The sequence below is a fragment of the Varroa jacobsoni genome, unplaced genomic scaffold (assembly GCF_002532875.2).
Source record: "Varroa jacobsoni isolate VJ856 unplaced genomic scaffold, vjacob_1.0 scaffold_317, whole genome shotgun sequence".
NCBI lineage: Eukaryota > Metazoa > Arthropoda > Arachnida > Mesostigmata > Varroidae > Varroa > Varroa jacobsoni.
In genome coordinates, this window is record NW_019213219.1 from 376,075 (window position 1) to 390,235 (window position 14,161).

General features: G+C 43.7%; 1 protein-coding gene across 5 annotated transcripts in view; it reads left to right on the top strand.

The window, feature by feature from the left end:
* Positions 1 to 14,161, top strand: part of LOC111259296 (uncharacterized) — a 100,927-nt gene that overhangs the window by 16,708 nt on the left and 70,058 nt on the right. For 2 of the 5 annotated variants that reach the window (XR_015310526.1, XM_086967839.1), the window contains exons 3-5: positions 108 to 9,433; positions 9,689 to 10,231; positions 11,739 to 11,858. Coding sequence is in view for 2 of the 5 variants with exons in the window: in XM_086967839.1 (XP_086823965.1) it covers positions 11,843 to 11,858 (16 nt within the window). In the remaining 3 variants the exon portion in view is untranslated. The other 3 variants (XR_015310525.1, XR_015310527.1, XM_086967840.1) reach the window with 3 other exon arrangements.

Consider the following 14,161-nt stretch of genomic DNA (forward strand, 5'->3'; position numbering starts at 1 on the left):
GCGTAATGCGTACTAAATAATAAAGAATTCTAGCTTGTAAATTCACCGAAACCGCGTTTCAGATTCGCAGTATCCTTATCAATAATATTATACCTTAATTGTTACAGATTTCCGTGATTCGTCGAATGACGCCCGGAGAAGCATTGTTATTACGCGGAAGCACCCACATATGCATAGCAACTAGCCTATTTGCTGCTAAGGATAGATACACCACGGCCAAACTTAACCCACGTTGCCCATTTCGGTCTAGAAGCCGTTCGTTGCTAGGTTCTTCAGGGCATTTTACTTATACAATTTGTACGTGCATATATATATTGATAATGCTACAGGTCTATAACAGTGGGTAAGAGCGAGGCAACATCGGTTGTTCTTTAACCACTGAAAATGTACGAGTCTCAGTTACTTCCAGCCAACACTCACAGATAGGATTCCGTATCCTTAGTAAGCATCAAACACTGGTAAGGTCAAGTAGCAATCCACAGTCAAAAAGTTCGTTTTTCAAAAAAACTAAATAAAGTTACGAGCAAATAGTGGCTTTTTGTTGCCTCGAACATACGAGTTGATCTTAGCCACCAAAGCACATAAACATGTGTTGTAGTGTTTAAAATTAGTAGAGCTAGATTGTTCAAAGCGTACTACTCTGTCTGCTGTGCATGGCTGTTAAGTTTCTGTAAACGTAGTTTTTTTTTAATAAGGAGCAACGTTTAATCGACAAGCAGTACCTTAGCAGCATTAGCTTAAGTACTACTAACGGCCTAACGATGTAATAGGCACAGCTTCTGTCTTTGGGGAACTTCAATGTCTTTTCATCTCTTCACATCTCGAGACATGCTTTGCTTAATAGTATCTCTCGCGTGAGTATTTCTGAAGGCTATGTTGTCTAGAACGTGACCCTGCGTCGTCAACTTCGATCGAATAAGTATGTATGTGTATTCGTTTACGTTGATGTCCTTATAGTCATACGAGGCTGTATGAATAATGCTGCTATCTCAGATCATTCGTGACGGGCAGGTGAAGGCAACGACAACGATGATACTTGATTTATTCAGAAATGCTTTCTTATTTACCATCACTTAGAAAATCAAACCAACTCATTTGACATCAGGCCCATGTAGGAAGTTATCATGCAATATTCAAAGGAATATGATTCAACACGCGCTCACAACGTAAGATCGTAGTCGTTGTCTCTATTACGGAATTAAATCCATAGTGGAAATGAATTTTTCATTGAACCGTGCATGTCATCATTACGACTTCGCGTAGGTAGACAGTGCAATACGATAGCGAAAAGTAAACTTGTTTAGGGCCATTTGGATTTCAGATTTCATGCTCTGTTCGTCTGATCCGCACTACGGTCATAGATAACAACATCTACATCACCTACATACGTTTCCTGGTAAAGTCGCTTCGATCAAAGGCAGTTAGATTTAAGTTTAAGTCATAGTCGTGCATAAGTTGAGCCTCTTTAGAAGTCAAAATTACGAATGAGATTCATTTAGTTGTAAAATTTAACTTCAATTATCAGGTAACCTTTGCTATTTTCAAGCAAGGTTAACGATTTGAACTACTTCGTGCTATTTGGCATGCAAGGGCACATTGAACGTGAATAGGACAGGGGCAACTATTTCAAAAAACAGCAATGGCCTAATGCAGCAGAAGCTATAGGAATACATATCGAATGCTCTGCAAATGACAAAAGCCCTTCTAGTACGGTTGTTGCCCACTAGGTATGTAGTGCTTATCTGATGGAATGCTTAGTGACGGTGCCGGATGTAAAACTCGAAACATTTAGGTATGTAGTGCTTTTCTACAGCTGCTCAGTAACCCCGTGCTGTAGTCAAGTCCTGGGTTCCATTGCCTACTTATCTCTCTCTCTTCGGTTTTTTCTGTTTGTCTTCAACCTCTTGCACTGTTTTCCTAGACGTTCTTTCTCCCCTTGCACTTCATGTGGGTTTCCTCTAGTGCCCCCCCCCCAGTTGCAGTTGGAACAATGTTAGTTAGCTACAGATTAGTTCAATATTCATCAGCCAGTAGCAGGAGTGGGTGCAGGTAAGAATTTACCAGGGCCACGGGAGGCCGGGTAACTATAGCGCCACCTACGATTACGCGACACACCAGTAATGACTGAACTGCATAACTTCTTTTGCTGCACTTGCCCGGACATACGTTTTGCATAACCCTTGCGTACCTTCATTTGGACACCCTGAAGCTGATCACGCGGTTCTAAATCGAGGGATCACATGCTTGCAAGGTGATATGCCTGCGGCCTGTTTTTCAGCCAGGAAGGTAGTCAGGGAATATTCGTCCAGTGAACTTTCCTAGAGTCTCGGGGCCTCAGTATTAGTCGTAAGTGACACTGATGCAGTATTGATGCCAGCAGAAATAGCAACGATAGTACCGCGCTACTGAAATAAATACCAGCAACGGCAAGAGCGGTGGCTGTGAAGGAAAGAAACATTGAGCTGGGTTGTCTGAGTTCACCTTTGCATTCCAAACTCAATGAGCAAAGGGATGAATGGATGAATTAGTGCGAAGCGAAGAGATCACTATGGGCTAAACAGCGGAAAAAACTCGAAGGAGGCAATGGAAGCGAGGACAACGATGAGCGGCAAACGGACATTAGCAGTGGCATCTAGCAGCTGGGGGAATAGCGACGGGTAAGGAGCAGCCAGTCTCGTACGATGGATACAAAAGGAGGCGACTCAAAAAGGAAGATCCGTTTTATCTGCCTCTATCACTAGGAGAAGCCAGAGGAACGCCGGGGCAATCCGAGCAATGTTCGTGAAAAGACGGTGTAGCAACGGTAACTAAATGATCAAATGAATAAGTTTTAATGACTGAATTCTCGACTTTCTCTCTAGTTAGTCTACTGCAGCAATGATGGCGACAGCGATGGCAGCAGAAGCAGTGCCTCTATAGGGGGACAGTGATAGTAGCCGAGGGTAGAAGTAAGTGGGAGGTCATGGCAGCGGCGGTTCCTCTAGTGCCGAGAAACCCTACATGACCGCGCACACGAACTGCACGGGCAGACTGAAGCTTGAAGATAGTTCGTTTACTAGTCGACTCATCGCACCCGCTATACGACCATCGTGTGCCCAACTCAGAAGTAGAGCCAGCAAGAAAATCCCTGGCCTCCGATTCACTGGCCTGCGACAGAGAAACAATACGAACTCCCACCTTGCCCATTGGCTCCCCACTCCCCCCTCGTTCCCTATACCGCTTTGGCAAAAGTCACTGTCGTCACAGATCCGTAGCTTCTACAGCGACGGCTGTCCTCATTCATTGTGTCCCTCGATCGCCACACTATCGCGCTCTACCAAGCACAGTTTATCGTTCATTTAAAGAACACAGACGTACTCCACTTCTTGAATGAGCGAACATCGTGCACTCGACACTATGCTACTAGGCCCGCTGTAATAGCCAGCTCCGCAAAGCTGAGCAAGCAAGGTTCTTCGTTGTGGCCCCCAATGCTGACGTTAGCCAAGGCACAAACGAGCAAGGAAGGCTGAAGGAGGTTTGTAGACGACGGAGAATGGGAACTGTTTCAACTGTTTCGTCACCAGGGAGGGAACAGGCCAGACAAAACAACTGCGAATGCCCTAATCCCCCACGACTCGCTTCATGCATATATTACTGTATCTTCTCTCGATACCGTTTTGTAGTATGCAACAGTAGCGGAACTGAAAGGGCTGATACGATGAAAACGCAGGCCAAACTTTGGCAATGGGAAAAGAAAGAACTACCGAAAAAGACAGAGAACGAGAGCAGCCATATAGGAAGCCCGAAGTGGCGCAGGCTTAACTGCATGGGACTCTGGTGCGCTTTGATTTTTTATAGCAATGTAATTTTGGATTTGCAATAACATTTGAAATGTCGACGACGGCCGCCCACCAAACACATTGACTTTGCTCGGCTGCTAGGTCCTTTCTCGTTAATTCTCATAGAGAGAGAGAGAGAAGGGCTATTGTTCTCAAAATATCAAGGCTGGCAAAGGGACTTGCCGAACAGAAGCTGACACAAACGCGTTGTCTGGTGGGGTGGGGTGGGGTGGGCAACGCATAAACGAGAAGTGGTAATATATATTCGGTGGCTATGGTGGGCGCGATCACCAAATTAAGGCATGCGCTGCTTTATTCATCTGGTGCTGTCGCCAAGGGCGGTCTTGACAGACACAGCATAGAAAGCAAGAACGCAACACCGACCATCTTGATTCGTTCCGTACAAAATAAGAAATGAAGGGTAAGTTATGTAGTACATGGGTTATAAGAACCACAAATTATTTCATGGCGTACATATTCTAATAGTTAAATAAGGGTGCGCGATAAAAAATAATTGACGAGTATCCTTACTTGCTATATAATAGATTGTGACTAAAGTCAATAAAAATTTCTAAGATGGACTAAGTCAGATGCAGACGAATAAAAAGTACCGTCAGCACGCAATCACACGACAAAAACTCATAAAATAATGACATTTATATCATGTAACAATCCTACTCAACCAATACAATGATCGTTCCGCTCTGTTTTACCCGAGTCCGGTCAAGTAAATATATAGAACGGAAGAAGACATGTTAGTTGGCCATTAGCATTGAATGCTATCTACGGAAGTTGGATACTTTGTTTTTCAGAAGCATATGAGCTTTGTTGGTCCGTCATTCGTAACGGCGGATCCTGCAGACTCCAAGTTACCTACTCACTGCTAGTGAGAATCCTAGTCGAGGTCATACAGGACAGTGACTCCCGATTATGCTCAACTATATACTAACTAACAATCCGCAAGGCGTCATATGAAAAAATAGAAAGAAGTGTACGCCATAATACACGCAACCATCGACTGTAGAACGTATCAGCAATTGTAAAAACTTTTAGCTCCAAACGCAAGGCTGACATCAAAGAATCTCAAGTTATTGGTAGGCACCCCACCCAAAATAGCCAACTAAATAGGCAAGTAGAATGGAGGATAATCCCCGAACAAGAGTGGGTATACGTTTTGAGACCATATCGTTCTGTCAGTCGTCTTTCGGTTCGGTCATTGAGAATACATAGACTATCGTTTGACACCGGTCTGCTTGCGAGCGGATAAACTGGGGCAGGAAGACGGGACCAAAGAGAAATCCTTAAGGAATCACTACTCCCCCGATATCTGTTTAGAGAGTAGAGAGCACCTTCTTTCCATTTTTCAAATAGAAGCACTACACCCTACGTAAAAACCATCCATGGCTGATTCTATATATATTCAAATGAGCTGAGTTAACCTTTATTGTATGGATATGTAGTAGGGATGTACGATAGAATAGGATTCAGCGTTAAACATGGCAGTCTATAGTATAATTGGGCTTAGATAACGGCTGTAACAACCTAATGATTGTATTTCGATAATTTTTCTACTACCTTAAACGATTATATCGATAAATGATTGTGGGGCCTATTCGCTGTTCCTCGTTCTATTTTTTGTGTCTCAGGCACAACTCGGCTTTTCGCCGGCCTCGTATCGACATGGAACGACCCTGTGCCGTTCTTAAATAGGTCTCCAATTCTCATCTGTCTGCAACAGGCATTCGCATACCGTGGAACGCCTTTCTGCATAGCTATTTTGCGGCTTGCTGGCGCACCGATTACCCGCCTCTGTTCCGATTCAATGCCGAAGCATCTATCGCGGATCCATCTAACGTCATCGGATCACCAACCTTGAAGTTATCAGACGTCTGAGACATCTCTGGCTGGCAGCACGTTTCGGCACTAACCACATTTCGTCTAGTCTATGTCAAATACACATTGATAGTAAACTAGTCTTTGGCGACTCGCGTAGATAAGGTCGTGCTGCATATCTTTTTGCTATTCCGCCGAACCTACATGCCTGACTCTATCATTTACAGACCCATATGGATGCCATCTTCATTCATATATTAGTTTGCAGAAAGTGAGCTTCGTCCCTTTCGACGTTTGGTCTATCTGCTCTCACGTTTGCAGCTGCCTTCACTCATCTCTATCGCTTAAACAGCGAAGGGTCGCCGTAAGAATCTGACCGCGTATGACAGTATCGGGCGTCGTGTCTTTGCCTGTGTTACCTTTATGCAAACTTTCGTTAAGACGATGCACCCCTTTTAGAAAGCACACGTGGCCGCAATACCGGCCACAGGGTGAGATACTTTCGGAAAAGACCGGATCGTATGAACGCGCCCGCATGTCTGCCCGAAGCCCTCAGTCCGATTGATGTTTGAAAAAGCGAAGATGTACGTGGCATGGTTACTTCATCTGCTCGTTTTCTCTCTTCGCCATTTTTGCCTAGGTCGACTCCAGTTCCCGTTTTCTCTTGCACGCTTACTAACAGTATTGCTACTACCAGCGCATAAGACAGCGCAGATGTATTTCCTCTAACGCTGATGCTCTCGTGCCGCTTTTCTCGCAACGAGCGCCGCTACTCGATAGACAGTAGCAGTTCGGAGTCACCCGGTACTTCGATCAAACACTTCGATTTCTTTCAGTGCTCTGTTCTCTCTGGCTGTTTCCCACTCTGTTTCGCTCTTTTATGCTATTCTATATCATCACTCCTTTGTACACCTTCTTCATTCTATCTTTCTTTTTCATTTTCATTCTCTTTAATTTTCTTTCGGTCTATCATTTTGGCGCAGCCACACTGTGACCCTTCAATTCATTTGTCCGCCTTCTCCACCAGCTTCGGTGCCGACTTAGTATTCTCATCTTCCCCTTTTGCTTCGTTTTCTTTAGAGCTTCAGGGCAGACAGAGGTCTTCATCGTCCGGTGACGCCTAATCTTATGTGGGAGCCGTAGCAGCAGCCTTTCGAGAGTAGCAGCTATAGCTCTTGCTTTGCTAGATGTTGTTTGGTCTGCGGTGGTATCACCTGCGTGCGGCCCCTGAAAAGGCCGACGCGATCGCCACAACCACTGTGAAGGCGGATGAAAAGAAAATTTAGACTCAGGCGAGCCAGTCGCACACACATATGTGTTTAGGCATACACTAAACAGACAACGGAAGGCTCATCGCACGCCGAGCTGAACGCTGCACAAAAATCGAAATAGGCGAAGATAAAGAGCAGAAGCCAACCTCATCAAAAAAAACTCAAGTACATTGTCTGCTGAAGCGGCGTGCGAAAATGATGAGACAACGTACTGCTCAGTACAGCAGTAAGAACAGAAGCCCCACCGGATCCGTAAGTATGAGCCACAGTCTCAACAAGGTAAAGAAGAAATAATCTAAACAGAAAAACAACAAGAAAAATACGCACATAAGCACAACGGTACAGAAGCCACAAGCGACTACTGCCGACCCGCTAACAATGGCTGGTTTAAAACCTTGTGTTTCCCTGCCTCTATGCATAAATAAACGAATGGTTACCGGGACACTGCTGTTGTTTTTGTTGAAGCATTGTTGTTATCCTGGTCGTCTGCTTCCCCAACGAAGTCAACGCTTCGCTGTACCTCGGAAGCCCCGAATATCGCTTAAAATTAAATAGGGGCAAAGATACTCAAACTCAATGTGAAGAGTAAATAAGGTAAAAATTATATGTATTTGTAAAATTATATATATGAGAGAGGAAGATGAAATACCGCACTAGACCGAACCAATGCTCCATATAGGCCACAAGCTGACTTGTGGTTAATAAAGAAATCGGTTGAGAGGGATCTTTCTGTCTGTAGCCGGTCGCCTAAAGATCCTATAGCGCTAACCAAGAGGACAAGGATGTGTCCAGTTTCCGCTAGTCACTCTCACCGTGAGCTTACAGGTCTGACTGATCTATTGCTGTTTACCGCACCGCCGCTGTTTGTTACAACGGCGATTAAGATTGTAAACAAGAAATTAAGTAGAGTATTTCTGTTTTAAATTCCTAACGCCTACCGCGTGCCGTCTTTGAAAGCTCGCACGTCATCCGGAACAAAGGACGAATGTATGACGCTGCTGAGGTCAATGGTTCTGGCCAGGTCCGCTGTCAAGCATCGGTGCATCATCAGGTCAGTCGGATTGGATAAAATAAGCAGAAACACCTAATCGGTAATCACTAGAAATGAAAAACGATGGTTCCGGCTGTTGCCAAACTTCAGTCGCCTGACACTCCTTTGAAAGTATCGCGGATTAAACTCAGGTCGCGTCTTGTCATCTCATGGGCCCAAACCATATCCAATGTATGTGGTAGCTTCAGCATCATCGGGCGATCAAATAATAAATATCCGACATAAACCGATTTCGTCCTAGTTTTCGTCGTTGAACACATGATCCGCGCGATTTCAGTAGGACATAACAATAGATATTCAGAGATTTTAAACATCAGGAAAAACCTAACTCGGAATACATGTATGAAATCTGTTTTACGCTATCCGGATCATCTGCATTTGGTTAACGGCAAATGCTGATTCCTGATAACTGAGGGTCAAGTTTCATTTTACTTTTATACTTCTTTTCTATTAACAAGATTTAATAAATGAGAGAGCCATTATTGCAGCCGTGATATTTACAATGAATAGGTATCTATATCGTGCTGACTTGCTTTAATCCACTGCAATGGGGATATGTTTTTGGATTTCGGATAGGGCATGTCGAGACTGGTGGGTAGTCAGGTTTGGATATGCTAAATGCATTGACTCTGTGCGCTTTGGGCTTAGTACTTTAAAGTATCTAATCAAAATGAGAAACCATTTTAGCACAACCCTGTTCGGGCTCTGTACGCATGGATCATGTGATGCAAATACTGGACTCTCAGTAGCTAGAGATAAATGCTGTTCGGTTTGCGTACGGCTTTATTTGTCTTTCTGCCTGATATCTCGATCGCACGATGTAGTGCGGTTAACTCAATGAGATAAAATCTTGATAAGATCTAAAAGATGGATTTATCGTTACCCACTCAACCAACTCCACGATGCTCGCTGCATACTCAATAAATGGAGCTCTCCTCAATAGCCTGAGTCGCGCCTCGGTCCACACAAGCCGTAACTCGTTTGACATTGAATCCTCTGCTTAATTAGTATTCATTATTTTCGTTGGCGAGAACGCAAATATTTAATGCGCACTTCTTTTCAAATCAGGACGTCTCCGCGTAGCTGACTTCGCTCACTTTAGTCATCGTTACTGATCTCTTATATGCTGGGGGCTTTTGATGGTGGCTTTGCTAGCGGTTTTCGTCGCTTGTTTATAATATAGATATTATACTATAGATATAATAAATAGATATAATATAGATAACCTCATCATCTACCCTGTAGTTGAAACCTTTTTGTCCTTTCCGCCGACTCGCTTTGACTATTCACCGTACACGGCAGTGTGACCACAAACGAAAGTACGTCTCTGCGGAGCACGTTTACCAACGTAGTAATAACTGTGTGCACTTATCTAGTTTGCAGCCGAAGCGTACGTTATCAAAGCCGCGCACGATGCGAAGACCGAATCACTGTTACAGTTGGCTAACTTATCTGACCAGGTATGTTCTAAGCCTACCTAATCAACACTCGGCCTTGACGACCCCCTGCATAAAAAGTCGAGCGGGCAACAGACGGAGCAAGCATACAATCTAAGCCTAACTTTGGGACACTGCGAACGCCGTTTCGATCTGTAGCACCTGCATCCAATTCTCCTCTAATCATTTTACTTTGCAAAACGTATTGACCGCAATATATCACATGTAGCAATCTACTAAACAGTGCGTCTACGTATCCGCCTTCCTGTGACTATTTAGCAACGTAGCCTACCTACAAAGATATGTCCGTGGCGGCTACGCTTTCTACGACGCGACATAATCTACCTCAATCGCTCAAATAGCGAGATTTGCTGTCGTTCTCTTAGCGGAAACGATTAGGCAGAGCCGCGATGCGATGCACAAAAGCGACAGAGGCGACGATCGTGGGGTCTTCCAACGGCAGCCGCTGCAGTTACGATCGTCGCCAACTCTTTTCCGAGTACTGAAATAAAAACTCTAGTATCCTTATTGTGTTACATCTTTTATCCGCTTTGTTTTACTCCCGAGTGAACTATGAAGATGTTTACTTCCTTGAGTACCTGCGTAACTGTCGCGGCTGATATTGTAGTCGTACCATAAGTCGTATCGCAGCTCTACTGTGTAAGCGAGAATAACGAGCAGAATTACGCAGCCTTTATCACAGCACCACGTTTCCCTAGAGAGAACGAAGAGGAGAGGACGAAAAAAGGAACGCACGGGAGATTTGCTCCATCAGCGCGTTAATTGACATAGTCGACGTGATGAGAAATCGGGTCAACCAAGGTAAGAAGACTCTGTTGGCTTCCTTACACCGGGGGCAATCGGCATTTGGAGAGCAGCCTATATCCTAAGCGCCGCCGTGCAGTGCCTTGAACAAAACTGACGAGAAGGGACACAATTCGGGTGTCTCAAAGACATCTCTAAACTACGTTGCCCGCGTATGTGTGTGTATTTGTCTGCTGGAAATTTATTTTACAGACCTATGGTTAGATGTTTATAGTCATTTGCTTGTTTGTTGCCAAGCTGTCTGTATGGCAATAAGCAATGATCAATCGTTGTCCAATGGCTAAAGTAAAAAAAAAAGTGGAAAATTACCAGTGTAGTATTTTTATCATGACGAAACAGGATCACAGCACGCTAGTTCCTCTGAGCTCATCGTCTGCCCACACATAGACGCTCATACGATACGCTAAACGGCGTATTGGCTATATGACATTATCGCTGTTCTTAGTTGGTGTATTACAATCTATCTACATGTATTTATAAATTCAGTTTTGTCTTCGCTTCGTCGCTGCCCCGGTGGTGCTACAGTTCGGCCGACGCCAAAAAGAAAGTCGCCATCGGTGTCGCTACCATCTGACATTTGGTAATCAATGTAATAATAACTAGACATATTTCTTCGGGCGGTGTTCGCCAGCTCATCGCGGCCCTTCATCAGAGTAAAGTGCTTGAACGGATAGTTGGAGGCAACCCAAGCGACAAATAGGCTGTGCACATAAGCGAGTGTTCTCGTTCCTCTCTCGGTTGCTACTGCAACCGCGATTACTACTCATGAAGTAACTGACATTTGTACATGTACAATAATAATAATAATAATTACAGTGTTGATAGTCTGCGACAAAAAAGCACGCCAGTTTTTCCGACTTGTTTACCATTGTACAGCCGGATGGACCGAAGCACTGGGCAGTACTTCGTTTTCGTGGACCAAAAGCGGACGCTAAAATTGTGCTACACACGCCTTTTCTTGCATCCTCCCTATGTGATCGACGTGTAACACGCCGACGACGCAGAGATGGCGTATCGAGAAACGGCGACAGATGGCGAAAGAAAGAGCGAAGTGAAGAGATGTCTGCATTTTGCTATGGGGCGACAATGTCCCTCCTCTGATGGCAACCGTGAAAAATAATGCCATGCAAAGAACACATCGACAGCGAGTACGACTCTGATACGACCATCTCTCATACATATTTGTCATTCTACTGTATTTTTACTGCTCTTTGATATTCCTTCTCTCACCCTACCGGGCTATTTTTTCGTCGCTTCACTTGTCTATAATTATATTTAATTATCGACATTTACTCGAAAGACAAATACCACCTCACCAGAGCATTAACAACGGCTTTTGCGGCGAAAAGAACCAATTATTATTGTTATAGCTGATTGTTCAGTATAGGCGGGCGGACCAAGCACCGGCTAGCATCACTATTTCCATAGTATAAGTAATAGCGGATATCAGTGATGTATCCGTTAACCTCTTTTCGTTGTCATACTTTCGTGTTACTCATTCTAGTTCAACTACGATTACGCTGTCCCGCACCGCATTTCTCCTACTAGGACAGCGTTACTTCAAATGAAGAATCTGTTGACGCAGCTGTTTTTGTCGCGCCTGTTGCTATGATGGATGTTAAAGGTTAGTACAGTCCTATTTCATTGATAGGTACGTTACCTTACGCCTACGTAACGTGTCCTATCTATAAACGACCAAATGTACGCTTTGTTTCTCCAGCGAAGTCTTCCAGCAGCGGAGTTGTCACTAGCGTTGATTGGTGTTCACTAGGACGGTGTTAATTTTCTCGCCGTCTTTGTCTACAGTTCCCACCAAACGTTGGCAGAGCAAGCGATTGTCTAGCCTCGTCGGTGAGCACGATTCACCATCCCTATCGGATCCCTTATTCGGTGTATATATGTAGAACGAAGTGTACGGTAGCGCCATTATTGGTCTTCACTACCGACCAAGAACAACGAGCCCCACGGCATCAGCGTTCCACCGAAGCCAGGCAGCCAACGACGTTTGATATCTGCTACTCAGTGACGATTCCCTTGATCACCATTTTTTAGCATGGGCTCCAGTAAGTATAACGTGAGACTGATCACCTCATATTATCAGTACAGAGCATTTCAACGGATTAAGTGGCAAAGAGGATAGGTCGTAAAGCGTATCCTGACTAGCCCGTTGCTCTTCGCACTTCACACACCTTTTGCGAAGTATTTAACGAACCACCGCAACACAGCAGACAAGCGCTATTTTTGCCCTGATTTCCTGAGAAGACAACGTTTGACGAGCGCTTCTAAGCTCTGTACAAACTTAACTCGAAAAGACGTGACGGCCTAGATCGTCAGGCTTCGAGTTAAAACGGTCGAGAGGTCGCTGCCTCACGTCCCGTCAATGGCACACGCCGTACAACTCGTGTAAATAAAAAAAAAGCTATAATAATATTCCTTATACGATGCGATGTAGAGGAACGACATTGTGGTCGTTCACTTCCATTCCGTAAAATTCATAGAATACGAAACAACAATTATGCACAAGCATGAAGCAAAATTTATTATTTGATACAAAGAGAAGTAACGAAAAATGTAGAGTCTTTCGTTGGAACTCGTTAGAATCGTCGAGATTCTTGTTTGTTCCTATCGGAACGCTGTCACCTTTGAATGTTTGTGCCAATTTTCGTGACACAAATGGGGTGCCTCAAAGCAGAAACCCCAAATTGTAATGACTAGGAACATAATTCGACTTTCGATAGGGGGTCGACTGAGGATAGTGATGAACCTAAGCGTTTTGCTAGCATAGATGTGCTCACCTCTATGTATATTATAAGCGTAGCGTCCACTCACGAGTTATTTGTTCCGCTTGCGGACTCTTTATGTGAGGCGCGGAATTTGAGCTTTATCGCAGTTATTTAGCGCTCGTGGGCATCAACGTAAATGATAGGCATGCGTATGGCCTGCCACTGCGAAACTTTCGACAAAAGTTTCGCAGTGGCAGCCTTTACGAATAACTGCGTGTAGCTTACTTCGTATTCTCGACGACTGTTCAATTTGAGAAACGCTTTTCAGGTAAAAAGGGAACTTCGGTTATTAGAAGTTCATGGTAAATAAGGTGACCAATAGCGTACAGGCAGGATATTAACCAATGAGATTTTCAGTGAGCTAATCTTCATACAATATTTAGAAGTACAGAAATGATTTCTAACATGCCCTTGTAAAGTCTTTTCTGCGTTGTTCGAGTTCAAGGTGGGAAGCACCTTTATTCAGCACGATGTAGCAAAAAAAAACGTAGAACTACTACGTATACCAAATCTCAAGTTACGTTACGTTTAGGCGTTTATATAATTCACAGTGTTAATAACAAGTTACTTAGGAATCATAGTTAATAAACAAAGTTGTTATAACGAATGCGTCCATGGTAATGGCGACATCTATAAAAGCATTTTTTTTTTAGTAAATATTTCTTTCGGTAGTTGCACCGGAACTTTTCAACAAAAATTTGTGTACCTGATTAATAGCAGTGTTTCGCTAGTCAGATAGACCATTTAAAGTTGCTCTTAGATCCTCTTACCTGAATAATAATTATATACGCATCGGGTAGATAAACATATAGATAGATAAAAAGTTTATAACTATTAACTTACTGTGATGGTAAGTGAGTTTATGATTGTTTAGAAAATTTTCCACAGGGTTTTATTATCTTCATTGTTAAATTCAGCCTAAGATATGAGACTTAATCTTTAGTAATATAACACACATGATCATGGTGCTGATGCGTACGTTAGCGAAGTTAGCAAGTTAAATAGTCGTCAACTGATTGCTAATTAGCACTAAATAAATAGATTTCAGGTGATACTTTGGCCTAAAAAATCCCCATTTAGTATTTTATCTTATAACGACTTTATTTCTTCAAGGACGTAAATTCGCAGCACAATTGGCCTCTGC